At 37.1% G+C, this 15,012-nt stretch overlaps 2 protein-coding genes across 3 annotated transcripts in view; one reads left to right on the top strand and one right to left on the bottom strand.

Annotated features, from left to right (window-relative positions):
• Window positions 1-8,136, top strand: part of mRpL3 (mitochondrial ribosomal protein L3) — a 55,576-nt gene extending 47,440 nt beyond the window's left edge. The window contains exon 8 of one of the 2 annotated variants that reach the window (XM_083139271.1): window positions 7,922-8,136. In XM_083139271.1, the coding sequence (XP_082995397.1) occupies window positions 7,922-8,054 (133 nt within the window). In that variant the 3' untranslated portion in view covers window positions 8,055-8,136. Of the gene's footprint in view, window positions 1-3,333; window positions 3,479-7,921 lie in introns of those variants that run through there. The other variant, XM_083139272.1, reaches the window with a different exon arrangement.
• A 4,685-nt stretch (window positions 8,137-12,821) lies between these two features.
• LOC146001255 (uncharacterized) lies at window positions 12,822-13,675 on the bottom strand. The gene has a single exon (XM_083138559.1). It carries the CDS (start codon window positions 13,554-13,556, stop codon window positions 12,990-12,992), a length of 567 nt encoding a protein of 188 aa, XP_082994685.1. The 5' UTR covers window positions 13,557-13,675; the 3' UTR covers window positions 12,822-12,989.
• Window positions 13,676-15,012: the final 1,337 nt, after the last annotated feature.

The raw sequence follows: 15,012 nt of genomic DNA, 5'->3' as shown, positions 1-15,012 counted from the left end.
TGACAGAAAATCAAAATTGACCATGTTTGCATTACCCGTAAATGGAGAAGATCCCTTCTAGATGTAAGAAATAAAAGAGGAGCCGATATTGGTAGTGATCACCACTTGGTAATTGCAGTCTTTAAACTTCGTATAATGGCAGCATGTAAAAAGTTTTCAAAAATGGGAAAGAAATTTGATTTGAAAAAGTTAAATGATAAAGATACAAGAAATAGATTTGTATTGGAACTTAGGAACAGGTTTGAAGGTTTACAAATGGAGCAAGATGAAGATATAGAAGAAAGAGAAGAGGATACAATAGAGAGAAAGTGGAAGAAGACCAAGACAAATTTGATAGAAATAAGTGAAAACATTTTAGGATATAGGGAAAGTAATCAGAATGACTGGATGTCAACGAACACATGGGATAAAATTAAAGCTAGAAAAATGAAGAAGGCAGAATTAAACACTGCAAAAACAAGAACCCAAAAGAGTTCGCTACAAAGACAATATAAAGATCTTGATAGAAAAGTGAAGAAGAGTGCTCGAAATGATAAACGCAATTGGATAGAACAGCAAGCAAGAGTAGCAGAGGAAGCAGCAAGTAAGGGTGATTTAAAACAACTTTATCAAACAACACGCCTACTATCAAAGCGACAATTTAAGAAAAATATACCAGTCAAGGATAAGAATGGCAGGCTGTTAATGGATAAACAAGAACAAATGAAGAGATGGAAAGAACACTTTGAAGAGGTATTAAATAGGAACATCAGCGAAAATGACAGAACGAGAGAAATAGAGAGTGAGGCTGAAGAAACTGAAGAAAATGAAGAGCGTACAGAGATGAGAATTTCAGACCTTCCTCCTTCAATTCAGGAAATCAAACTAGCACTTAAGCAACAAAAGAATGGGAAAGCAGCTGGAATAGACCAAATTCCACCAGAGATTTTGAAGGTAAATGTGAACTTGATGGCAGAAATATTATATGAAGTGTTCGCGTCAGTTTGGGAAAAAGAGAAAATGCCAGAAGATTGGAAAAGGGGTCTTATAATAAAAATTCCAAAAAAAGGCGATATGACAAATTGTAATAACTGGAGAGGAATCACGCTTTTATCGGTAAAGTAAAGTAAAATACTAACTAGGGTTATATTAAATCGCATTCAAGATAAAGTAGAAGCCAAGATTAGGAGAGAGCAAGCAGGATTTCGTTCTAGTAGATCCTGCACAGATCAAATCTGTACATTAAGGATTATCATTGAGCAATGCATAGAATGTAATACTAGATTGTATACCATCTTTGTAGATTTTGAGAAAGCCTTTGATTCTATAACAAGGGAAAAAATGTGGCAAATATTACAGAAGTTTGGAATACCACTTAAGATAATAAGGATAATTCAGGAGTCATATCGACAATACAAGAGTCAAGTTATTCATGAAGGAGATGTTACAGAACCCTTTGAAACAGAATCTGGAGTGAGGCAGGGATGTATTCTGTCGCCTCTTATTTTTCTTCTCGTAATAGATACAGTAATGAGGGAAACCGTAAAGGGAAAAAGAAGAGGAATGCAATGGGGCCTTATGGATAGATTAGAAGATTTAGATTTTGCCGATGATGTGTGTGTGTTGTCAGAATCTTATAGAGATGCAAAAACTAAATTGGAAGATCTGGTTGTAGAAGCTAAAAAATTCGGACTGACATTATTAAATAAATCAAAGACTAAAACAATGCGAATAAATGCAAGAATTCAAGATTATATTCAATTAGAAAATGAAATATTAGAAGATGTAGACAATTTTACCTACTTAGGAAGTGTAGTTGCGCACAAATGGAGGAGCAGAACATGATGTAAAACAACGCATCAAGAAAGCAAATGGGGCATTTGTACAACTCTACCCAATATGGAAAAGTAGGATTATAACTACAGAAACAAAGTTAAAGATTTTTAGAAGCAATGTTAAATCAGTATTGCTGTATGGAGCAGAATCCTGGAAAGTCACGACTGAAATCACAAATAGATTACAAGTTTTCATTAACAGATGTCTCAGGAGAATATTAAATGTACATTGGCCAGAAGTAATCACAAATTAAGAACTTTGGATACGAGCATCAGAAGACCAGATTAAAAACCAAATTAAAAGAAGAAAATGGAACTGGATAGGACACACACTAAGGAAAGCAGACAACACAATTGAAAAGCAAGCACTTTACTGGAACCCTCAAGGTGCTAGAAAAAGGGGAAGACCCAAAAGCTCATGGAGACGTACTGTTGAAGAAGAAGGAAAACAACAGGGGAAAAGTTGGAAAGAAATGAAGAAGATCGCATGCAACAGAATGAGATGGAGACACTTCGTGGATGCCCTATGTTCCAATAGGAACGGAAGGAATTAAGTCAAGTAAGTCATTTGGCATATATATGAAGGGGGAGGGGGGAATCCCCCAAAAATCGTATTTTTTTAAAAAATGGGGTTTCCCCCGCCCCACTGAAAAAAAGGACGGCAAATATTCCTTTTGACCTCGGGTACCGATAAACAAACTTCCTTCGAATGCAGTTTCCAGGGGTGAGGGAAACGCATTGCTTTAGAACAACAAAGCCGGCCTGCCTACCTTCCTTTGTCGGCAAAATTTTTCCCTTGAAAAAAGACGCAAAAAAGAAGTCCTCCTTTTTCCCGGCAGTTTCATGGGGAAAAAAAACAAAAACGTGCAACAATCATTTCTGTTAAATACATGTGTTAACAACAATATGAAAAAAGGAAATCTGAATTCTAGTCAAAAATAGCGAAGTTATAATATAAAAACTACGACCTTGAAAAAGCATCTCGATCGAGCACCCGAGGTTTACCTAAGAGCATCTCAATCGAGACGATCGGGTACCTAAAGGTTTTAGATTAATTTTAAAAAAGAGAAAATTAACACAAGGTGCCTGAAGTTTATAATCTCATTCCCAAGGGTGCCGCAAATGTAAAGTTGGGAATCCCGGGTCTAGTGCTTTTATCTATACTTATTCTAATACTACATTTTGAGAGAGCACCTATTCTCTTTTCTTCAGGTGAACAAATTTGTTTTTGCTCGTGTTGATTTGGTGATTGAACCTACAACAGACCTCTTGAAACAGTGTTAGAATAAGTACAGTAAAACCTCGTTAAGCCGGATTTCGCTTAATCCAGATAGGGAAAAGGTAAAAAAAAATCAGAATGCAAGGTTTTAAATGAGGCTAGAAGCACTGCATTGTTGTATTGCTTTACATTTTACTGTACTGTATAGTGTATTTAGGCCTACGCCCTTTAAATACACCACAATAAACGTGTTTTGTTGCTATAAACGGAGTTTTAATGGACTTTCTACTGTTCTTTTAGGTTATTTCAGTTTATCCGGACTTTTGTTAAACCGCTGAACTTATCTCCTCCTAGTCTGGATTAACGAGGTTTTACTGTATAGCTAAAAGCACTAGACAATCAATAATGTCCGATTAACATTGCATGCTGCCTTTTCTCTTCATACTAATCTCCAGTATTCCTATAATGAACCTCTAGACTTTTTCTACACCCTTGAACTGTCGGATGGTGCATGTGTTCTGTGCTGGTTTGACAAGGTAATTTACTCTTCACATGTCCTTTCCCCTTATTGTTGTTAATTACCTTTCTCGTTGTTCGAATGTTTATTGTTATTTTTTAATCTCTTTAACTTGATTTCTTATGTTATTTAATATTTAGACCTATCACTGATAATTTCACAGGATACTGACTGACCTGTATCTATATATCTTATAAGCCCTGTTGCCATGGTCATTATGAACTATGTTTTGTCTTTAGTTTTTGGCTTGGAGTTTTAAAGAGTAATATAAAAACTACTGTAATACATTTTAAACTTTAATTTTCTTATGTATTTCAGCACAGAATCGTTATTTTCCTTCCAGCCTCACCGTCACTAACAGAGAAATAAAACTGTTCTTTTTTTAAAAATTGAGAAACCTAGACTTGCACTAGTACTTGTATTTATAACAACAATTAACGATAATTTTTTTTGATTGGATTTTAAAGTTTTAGTAACAGCTTCAAATTCCTTTTAACATTTTGTACACTTGCATAGGCTAATTATGATGTGAATGTGAATATGTCAGTTTGTAAAATTCCAACATAGAGCACAAAAATTTGGAAGAAAAGTTTCTTAACCCATTACTGCCCAAATTATTTATTTTTCGAAATTTCTTGTATCCTTTGAAACCCTTTTGTAGTTTGTCTAAAATAATGCCAAAATAATGATTTTTATTTTTTTCGACCAATAGTCTTTTAGTTTTAGCATGTCGACAAATGTCGACAGTGAGCACGGATGGCACCATCAATACTGAATAACAAAACCTTAATAAACATGATTATTTTACTAAATATATGGGCAGTTATTACAACGAAATTCCACATATTTTATATTTTTATTGTTTGACATTCAGATTATATTGATACATGAACATATTTACAAGAAATTACAATGCTCATTCATATTTTTACATTTGCAGCGGTACATAATAAAATTCTATCAATTATTTCTGAATTGAGTTGCCACTTTCGAATCTAACTAAATAAAAACATAATTAAATTTTGGAAATAGAAAACAATGCGACTTTGTGTAAGTGTTGCTGATCTATTTCTGTGTGTGTAATGCCTCTGAACACTGTATATGGCATCCGGCATTGCACTTCTTACATTTCTTCCTTGTAGCCTTTCCACAATGTCCACAACGTACTTGCTTGGAAACAGTTTCCAAATGATGTGATGTGCCATCAAATCGCACTTCAGGCAATACTCTGGATGAGACTTTAACGCTTGGCCTTCCTGCTAGTGGACGGTTTTTCACGTACGACTGCATATAATTCCGTACTACGTACCTCGTAAATGAGAGCAGATCAAGCCCATCTTCTTTTCCTTTAGCAGTCAGGCGGTAAAGTTGCCATGCGTTGTTCATGGAAACGTTAAGCAGATAACTTATCATTGGCCAATACCACTTCTTGTTCCCGATACTAATCCTGTAGCATGCAATGTTTTGGTCCATGCGGTCAACACCACCCATGTAAGTATTGTATAGAGCAACACACGAAGGTTAAGGAACTGAAATGTATTTTTTGTCCGCATTGCTCCATCGCCTTGCATGTCCCAGAGATGACACACCCGCGACAGTTGTTGCTACTGTAACGATGTTGTTATCATGGTAGCGTACAAGAGTAATGCCAGTACTTTTGTCTGTTAGTTGATGGTAACTTCCCCGCTCTTGTTTCCTGCACGAACTAACATCCGGAAGTGCAGCATTTTCTACACGATTTGGGCGAACCGTACCAGTTCCATCGTGACCGTTTGCTTGTAAATGTTCCAGCAGACGAATGGAAGTAAAATAGTTGTCAAAAAACAAAGAGAGCCGTGAACGAGACGAAAGTTCGGATATCAAATCCATGACTACGGAGCCACCTACTCCCAATTCTGGTATTGTATTTCCCGTCGCAGCACCTTGATACGGCTCTCCTTGAATAAGATATCCAAGACGCGTCGACAATGCCCATACTTTGAAACCAAAGCGAATGGGTTTCCCGTGGATGTGCTGTTTGGCGCCATGGCTCCCATAATATGGCACCATTGACTCGTCAATTGAGAGATATGTATCACCTGGATAAAATTGAAGCCAACGCTCATTTATCATAGACCAAACTGGCCTTATCTTCCCAAAACGATCAACAGCGTCTAGTTTTGAATTGTCACAAAAATGTATGTATCGCAGTATTTCTTCAAACCTATTCCTTGACATTGCTTTCAAAACACCTGCGTGATGTACATCTTCAGATAATTCCCAATACATTCTGGTTCTAGCCATTACATTGTATCCAGAAAGAAATAATATTGCAAAGAAAAGTTTGAGTTCATCCTTGCACAACGTAAATGCAGGTTTTCCCTTCTGTACAGCATACTCAATTGTGGATTGAACTATAAATTCAATAACTTCATCGTCCAAAAACATTTCGAACAATTGTACCGGTGTGAAATCATTTTGAAGAAAGTGTGAACTCGATCGAAGGTTTGTCTCCGATGTCACTCTTTTCCCACTTACGAACTTGAGACTTTATACTCTGATGTGAAGGTATAACTTTTACTCCAGTCTTGATTTGTTTACTCTCGATTTGAACACAACTACCGGGGTCTTTGCTTGTTGACGCTTCAGATTTTGGTCGCTTCTGCGGAGGACTTCCAAAATCAAACTGAGGCACATCGGACACTGAAACAGCTTCAACATTATCGCACGCATCATCATCTGGTTCACCCTGTCTCAAATGCACTATTCCCTTATCGGTGATTTTGGAGCAAACCAGCACTGCACCTGTCCGAAGTTGATTACCAGAAAGTTTGTTCATATCTCCAACGGGTTCATCTTCATCACTATCACCATCGCTTAGAAGAACATTCTCAGGAGGCTCGGTGTATACAATTGCATCTAAGAGGTCGTCTGTCTCTTCTAATATACAAGCGATCTGCTCTACAGTCAACCTGGAAAAATTATACAACTGATATCGTAACAGGGCCGGTGATGAAAACAGTGGACCCGTCCGTGCTCACTGTCGACAAATGTCGACACTAAATTATAACGACGTACGTAGAAGATGATAAAAACCATTCAACGAAAGTGAACATAGCGTAAATGTAACCAACATGTGCTATTTATGCACACATAAAAATAACCTAATTAAGATTTAGTATAATACGAAAAAACATACCTATTGCTAGCAGCCATAGCGCACGATGCAAACACGTGTGAACAACAATGACTCCCCAAGCTCTGTGGAGGGAAACTGAAGGTCACTCTGCTGCAGTCGCTGAAGTAGTTGCCAACTCATCCACGAAAGTTATCGTTGTAAACAAATATCACAAAACCCATGAAAAAAAAATTATACTAAATTATTCAATTTTATGTCGACAAATGTCGACAGTGGGCAGTAATGGGTTAAAGCCTTTTTTTTTGGCCACTTCAACTGCCATACATAATTGTACAACCATCGCAAAAAACATGTTTTCTTTATTTTTTTTATGTTTGATTCTGGTTCTTTACGTTTTATACGTTTTTTACGTGTCATGTAGAAAACCTTTTTTCACGTGCAATTTGGCATATTTTCTTCAGTCTAGTCCATCACCTGAAACCAGTGTGACCTTTCAGTGTGGATTTCAACTTATCTTTCAAAATAAACATGAATGTAAAAAACAAACATGATGTTAAAGGTGGGAAGTAGGAATGGTCAAATTTGCATAAGGTATTGGAATTTTTTTATAGTTGTTAGATCATAATTATCTGAACAGTTGGAAATCCAGATATATATCATTACAATTGAGAAGTTCAACTTATAAAATTAAATAATATTTAGTATTTTCACTCTGAGACTTCCAGTAATAATAAAATGTGCATATTAAGTGAAATTATTTAGTATATACACAATTAGTAAAGACCATATTCCTTTGTATTTTCACTTTTTTTCAATAATGCAATTACAACAAAAATCAATACAGTGTATATAGATGTGAACATTTTACTGTGTTTTATTAATATTTCTGACTCGCATCACCATTGCTTCTAACACAATATTGCAACTGTAACTTGCAGTCATCATCAGATGATTAAACCAATACATATTGTTATGACCTAAGATAAATAATTTTTTTGTAATAAATGTAATGGCACAAGCTGTTAGATTTGCATTTCCTGAGACACAGCACTTAAGTACTACTTTTACTTTGGACAGACAGAAAAGAAGACAATACAATGAGTAGAAGAGATTACAAATATTGACAATGATATTGAATAAGCTCATATTTGCCACAGGTTTTTTTTTTATTATTATTATTTTTATTTTTTTAAGTAACATTCATATTCTTATGTTTTTCATTTCTAATAATGACACCTTATTTTTTAAAACAGGAAATTTGAGAATCCTCCATTTTTTCCTACCTTCTATCCTGAAGATATGAAGGATCCATTGGATGATGACATTTATGATGAAAGTGTGCACCCCTTCGAAGCACCTACAATCACTTTTGAGGAGGTTAACTAAATAGGAAGTTCCTTTGTGATTCATAGAGTGTAAGTGGTGTAGTCATCGTAGCTATGTAAATAAATATTCTTTTCTAATACAGTTTTTGAAGATTTTTATATATTGTGTACATTTTTTCTCCCTTGTATGGACTCTGAATAGAAGAAAACTAAAAAATTGTCTAAAGTTCTCAATGTGAGATCTAACATATCATTGATTTGTTTTATTTTACTTCGTATTTCTGCCTCATCACAAGATGGGTGATGATATGATGACATTGATGAAGGGACACAAACATAACATCCATGGCCAGGCCAAGATTCGAAGTAGCACCACTAGCATTGTAGCACACTGTGCTAACCACTCCGTCAAGGAGGCCAGCTTCTAATACACCGGGTGTCCGAATTGAAACGCCCTAATTTCAAATACTTATATTAAACATAATTTACAGGCAAGAACATTGTGGTAGGTGGTATATGGTAGCTTAGCTGTGTAAATTTTAAATAGGTAATCAACAGTTAGGATTCGTTTATTTTGTATCGTTCCAGGAGGTGGAAAGTGAAAATGACAACCAATGCTTTAAGAGTGCAAACTATGTGGTGGTATGCAGAATTGGGATCCATTATTGCAAGAAATCCGTTCGTACACAAAATTTGGGAGAGCAATCTCACGTGATGCCGTACGAATGGATTTCTGGGGACTTCATGCAAATGCATCTACAATGCGCTGAACTTTTTCCTCGGATGTTCGTGATCGACCACGCACCATGCCTCTTAGCAACAGATCCTGTCTCTAGAAATGCTGCTTTCCAAGCCTTGATTCTCTTGGCATCGGGAGGGTCTCTGTGATACTCTGCACGAAACTGTCGTTGAACTGCAATAATGGATCCCAATTCTGCGTACCACCACACAGTTTGCGCTTTTTCAGCATTGGTTGTCATTTTCACTTTTCACCCTCTGGAACGATACAAAATAATTGAATCCTTACTATTTATTACCTATTTAAAATTTCCACAGCTAAGCTACCATATACCACCTACCACACTGTTCTGCCTGTATATTATGTTTAATATAAGTATTTGAAATTAGAGCATTTCAATTCGGACACCCTGTATTTTGTGGAAAGAATCTTACAATTGTGAAATTCATATATCTTATCTCACTTGTTTTCTTGTGTTATGTTATTCTACAGGCAGTTTGTTTTATTGTTCAGCTTTTTTATTATTGTATAACATTGGTATTACTAATGAACAACATTTATTCAGGTATTCTTTGTCAGTATTTCTTGTGGCCATCCTGCATTACTCTCTTGTGAGAAATAAAAAATTTCTTTTACCTTGCAATAGAAAAATTTCCAGACATTTGCATCCTTTTGTTTCATGTTCTGCCAGGCGCGGCTTGTTCACCGAAGTCATATGACACACATTCAGTTTCCACAAATAGACTTTCTTCTCAAAACAAAGGAATTGGGAGGGGGCTTAAAAGATTGGTACGTAGTTTTTTCATAGTAGAGGTTTGCGAATAAATTTAGGGCTAAAACTAAGTACAATAAATTGTGCCTCTATGAAAGAAATTTCGGGTTTTAATAGAAAATCATGGACGTCCCCAGGATTTGTCCAGGGATGGGAAGCAAGATCATTTTTTTTTTTTCAGGGGGACAGACTGGTCAAATTTTTCCCTGTAATAGTGTTGTTCTCTCAAAAAACACTCATTCAGTCCCTGCAACGCCTTTGTAATAATTATCATAAATTACTGAGACTGAAATGAAATTACACTACAGTACCGTTTAACCGAATTTGATGGGACCAATGGTGCTTCAGGTGAACGAAAATTCGGTTAAACTGGAATAAAGGGTTTTTTTATATACAGTACGTACATTTTATTACATACAGTATTTTGATATACAGTACATATGTATGTCAGAGTGTAGGCATAAACAAAAAGCTTCAATTCAATGGAAATATTTTTCACTGACTCACTCTTGTCCATACGATAAATTGCCTCGTGCACGAGTAAGGGTTTCTTTTAGCGATTCAGTTAACCTAGAAATTCGGTTAATTTTCTTTCAACATACGAGAAAGTTTGTTTCCGTTAATTGTATGCATTTTAGCGGCCATTTCTTACCTGTGCAGACAGCAACACCTACACTGCATCAAATGACGTAACATAATCCATCCTTCGGAGCATCAATACTTTGCAACAACAATCCAAGCAATTCGAAAACTTACGACAGGGTTTGTCACAACTTCCTTTCTTGTCTAAGATCGTGCCATTCTTTTACTTTCACATATCCGAAGTGTTTCCATCTTTAAGGAAAAAGTCTGAATGCATGCACGAGTTATTTTAGTAATGTATTTCTTTTATTTTAATGCATTGTGTCTAATTCCAGCTTTCATTTTTTTCTGCCACAATTTTGCATTTATGCCAAGAAGTTCGGCATAAAAATTATTCAACAGAGAAGATTGAATATGTAACGAATGCGCTTCAAACTTGAACCTCACAAGGCAACACTGGAAGGGACCAGGTGGGTCTCACTCGCAGTGAGGATGGTGCCTTCTGGCTTCTGCTCCGGCTTCTGAGAGAGCACGCACTGCGCATGACCGTTGGTTGGAGATCAGTGTTCTTCAGAATCCTCTTCCATGTATTTTGCCCATATAGTTACCCCGAGCTTCTGCCTGCTGCCCGAACCTTCACTATGGCAGGAGCTCTCCTGTGGGGGTTCAGCTGAGGCTCTGCACGAGGGCGACAGACTCACGGTTTCTCTTTCTCAGCAAAATAATTTGCCGTGTTACGGACACAAATACATGACTTGTGTAGAAATTTTAGCGAAAAATTGTCAAATGGTAAGGACATGTTTATTGTCCATTCTCGAGGTAAATGCCGTATATTACTGGAGGTTCACTGATCCTGTGTGCTATAGGGCCAACCGTGCCTGTGTTCTGAAAATGTGATTATCATTGTCCTCCCCAAAATTCAACAGAACATGAATGGGAAAGGTACTGAATGAAAGTAGGTACTTTATGAAAATAATATGTTCAGCACTTTGAGTTTCTTCCATTTTTATGCACATGTATGCTGATTGGCAAAGGACTTGCAATTTAAAGTGAGATCCGAACCACTTATGCCTCCACGGGGTAGCAAACCCAGAACCTTTTGATCGCAAAATAACCACATTACCAAGTAATGCATTACTTTATTGTGCAATAAGAAATTTCGGTAACAGTAGTATAAGCCGGAGACGGATTTCTTAAAATTTACAGGAGGAAAGACGAGAAAGTACTTACGGAATTGCGTTCTTGAGGACTTTCTGAAGCTGGGGAAATTGTTTTTTTAGAATCGTGCAACGTATTTTGCCTGTAAATAAGGTATTTTTCGTCAATCATGCATCTCCGTTGTACGATAGCTCATGCCGCCATTACCGTCGACTACGTGAATCAAATGTTCCGTGCGTTCGGTTATGTAACCCCCTCACAGTGTAGCAACCACGCGGAAGTTTGACAAGATGATGTGTGAGCGTTTTTTTTTTTTTCCAATGTAAGGTAAGACTCTAGTTTACGTCCTTTTCCTAAGGAATACGTGTCATATATCGTTGGAAAGCTTATTTTATAAGGAATTCAACAACGTAAATCCCAAAGCGAGCAAATATTTCCTGAAGGAGTAAATCGAGAAAAACCGATGTTGTCCGGATATGCGCAATTGAACGTACTGAGGAATTTTTTAGATGATGAAGCACATATTTAGGGGTGAAATGAGTGCTAATGGAACCTAACCTAACAGGCCCGACCTAACCTCGTAGGCATACCTCGACCCCGTGAATGGATAGTGGGGCTATCGTGAACAGAAAGTGTAAAAAGAAAAAGGTACTTACCCGAAGAGATCCCAGGTGCCGCACCACGATCGCGCGCCGCGAACGCAAAGAAGCAATCACCATGCAGATAAGGACGTAAAGTAGAGTCTAGCCTCAATTTTCGCTTAAAAACCTTTTGTGAATAGTTTGTGCGGCATTAATCGGTTCATAAGTTTTGAAACACTGCACATCAGCTGACGATAGACAACGTGAGTCAAAATTTGCTCGCCGAATTAGCAACGACCAATAAATGATTATAATGTTAAAAATAACGCTTTTTTCATGGAAAAAAAAGTGATATCCAGCTTGAAAAATCTTCCGCTATGCATATGAGGTAAGTAGCAATGATTTTTATTTCAAAACAAAGGAGTTTAATGTGTCTCCGGCTTATACTACTGTTACCGTAGCAAACCCAGAACCTTTTGATTGCAAAATGACCACATTACCAAGTAATGTATTACTTTATTGTGCAATGAGAAATTTCAACTAGACCATATGCATATGTGCTACAATTCGAACACACACAGTTGTGTATATTCATGTCATTGTCAACCATAATGTTAGTGTTTCTGAAAAAAGGAGCACCACCATTCCCGAGTTGTACGAAAATGTTTTTTCTGGTGAATAAATTGGCCACTTTTTAATTTAGCATTGTAGCACAATGAAAGTAATATATTTCCATTACAAGTGCTGATATAATTTCAATTATGCATATCCAGTGCAATTACTGGAAAACTAGGGTGTAACTTGCATTATGTTCTTCCTAAACTATGAACATGAACAGGGTATTTAAGATCTAACCCTGTCTAACAGTCCAAGTCTGTAATATTATCTTCTATTGCAATAACACAAAATTGGCTACTTCGCTGGGAACTTGTCCAAGAAACTGGTTTAAGAAATCAAATTAAGTTAAAATTTAATACACACTTTTGAAGCAGAAAAGGAAGGTAAATATATTTATTGGTGCTTGATATGAGAAGACTACTTTTAATCAAATTTTGTGGCAGAGTTAGAATTTCCTTTCAACATAACTGAATTGTTAAAAATATACAGTTTGCCTAAAATTTCAAAACTTGCTAAACAATTTCACAACATAGTTTATGAAAAATTTCAGATCTTTCGTATTTTACTTGGTTTGACAGCAGGATTATTTCGCTGAATTTCTTCTGCTCCCATAGCTCTGTAGTCAAAAGTGCACTCATGTGTGTCACTGTACCGATGAAGCCCACAGTATATTCCTCCACAACGGCATTCAATGCCTGTCAGACCTAGGTTTTTTTGGCAGACACCACAACAGTTTCTTTTCCTCTTTTTCTTCTCCTCGGGAACAGACTCGGTCTTCTCTGATTCCGATGTCTCACCTTCTGTTGATGGTTTTGCATCATTAAGGACTTCGGATGTAGGTACTGGTCTGTCGTGATTTTCTGTATCTGTGGGCGGATCTAGGTTAGGCGAAGATGTTTCGGCAGTTCGCTCTTCTTTTTTGTTTTCAACTGGTGGTGTTTCTGTTTGATTGCTGCCATTTTGAGTTCTGGTCTTGTCTCCTCTCTCTGCTTTAACAGTTGCTTTGTAACAGACTGAGCACAATCCATCCATGTCACGTCTTCCGTAGAAACCACAGCCTGTTCGGCAAATCACAGGTGGATCTGAGTCCACTTTAGGTGTTTCCGGCTTCATGCTAGTTTGCACCGTGAACGTTACAAGCACGTGCAAAGTACTTTCGTTTTCCCTCTATTCAGAATGTGGCAAGTGTGCAAAACCTCCATGCATTTTGCACAGTTATGGAAACCTGTGTATTAAAGGCAAAAGCAGGAAAGTTTTCATGGTAACAGTTTCAACACATTGTTGCTCGACAATTAGGAAAGAAAAGAACCACTACAATGGCTTACCTATTTGCCTATTATTGAAAATGGATTGCCATATAAGCCCATTGACTGGTTCAGAATTTCAGTAGCAGTATTACACCTTAGTTAAGATAACTACTGGTGCCCATTCACAGCACAGAACAGTTATGTTGACAAAATCCTGTTTCCCTGCTGACCTCTTGAGGGAGGAGGGATATGATGGTGGCCGCTTTTTACACAAACAAGCGGGCAGCGGCATGGGCATCAGCAGGGGGGTCAAGCCCCCTGGAAATTTCCATCTACTTTTTCCAATTTATAAACTAAGCACTTTATTTCACCTCATTTTGCGTCATTGTTTAAAAATGGTCTTGAGATATCGAATTTGGTACGAGACTTTCATAATTTGAAACACTGAAACTCTGATAATTTGTACTTTCACACGTTTCGAAGCTTCTTATACTACTGCGTTTGCTGCAAAATACCGATAATGCAATAATTTTAAAAAATGAACCCCTCCTTGACAAATTTCTGCATATGCCACTGGTCTGTATCACAATATTTTTGAGGGTAGGGGGTGTCCTTGACATCTTCGATTCGACCCACCTAGGAAAATTTCTGGCAACTCCCATGGGCAGCGGTAGGCCTAATCAATTGTTTGATTTCAGGTTCCTTCGTAGGCAAACATGGCAACAGTGGATCATTGCAAGAAAGGTGGGTCCCATGCCTGAAGAAAACATGGCACAACTCTAGAATTCTGTGGGGTGTATGTTAAGATTGTCATGTAAGCATAAATTTTCATCGAATTAAAAATTGTGGTTTATGATAGTATTTGGTAGTAATGAGTTACTTGTAACGCAGTCACAGATAAGTTACCTTTGTAGTTACATTTGTGTGCATTACAGTAAAATAATAATCTTCATACATGCGATGAACAAATATTTTGTGCAACAATTTGAATTTGAATTTTCTTGCCTGTACAATTTCATATGTTCCTTTCAACTTGTTCTATTTTCAATAATAGTCAGTGCTTGAAGTGGGGGGAACATGCGCATGTTATCCAGTTAAGAAAATGTTCATTTTGACTTCGAACTCTGTGGTGATATTCCTCTCATGTATCTGGTATAACATAATCCATGGTGGGACAGCCATCGAAAGACCTTGGCCTATCTCCCGACTGCCAGTCTCCATCCCACGATCCTACCTAGAGGTGTGGACATCTTCAATCAATAATGGGGCTACTTGGGGTCAGCACGTCGAACCCCCAGCCATTGTATGATATATCTGTGACA

This window comes from Lepisma saccharinum, chromosome 17, assembly GCF_977018435.1.
Source record: "Lepisma saccharinum chromosome 17, izLepSacc3.1, whole genome shotgun sequence".
NCBI classification, from domain to species: Eukaryota; Metazoa; Arthropoda; class Insecta; order Zygentoma; family Lepismatidae; genus Lepisma; species Lepisma saccharinum.
Note: the sequence above shows the minus strand (reverse complement) of the source record. Positions and strands in the feature narration are given on the sequence as shown.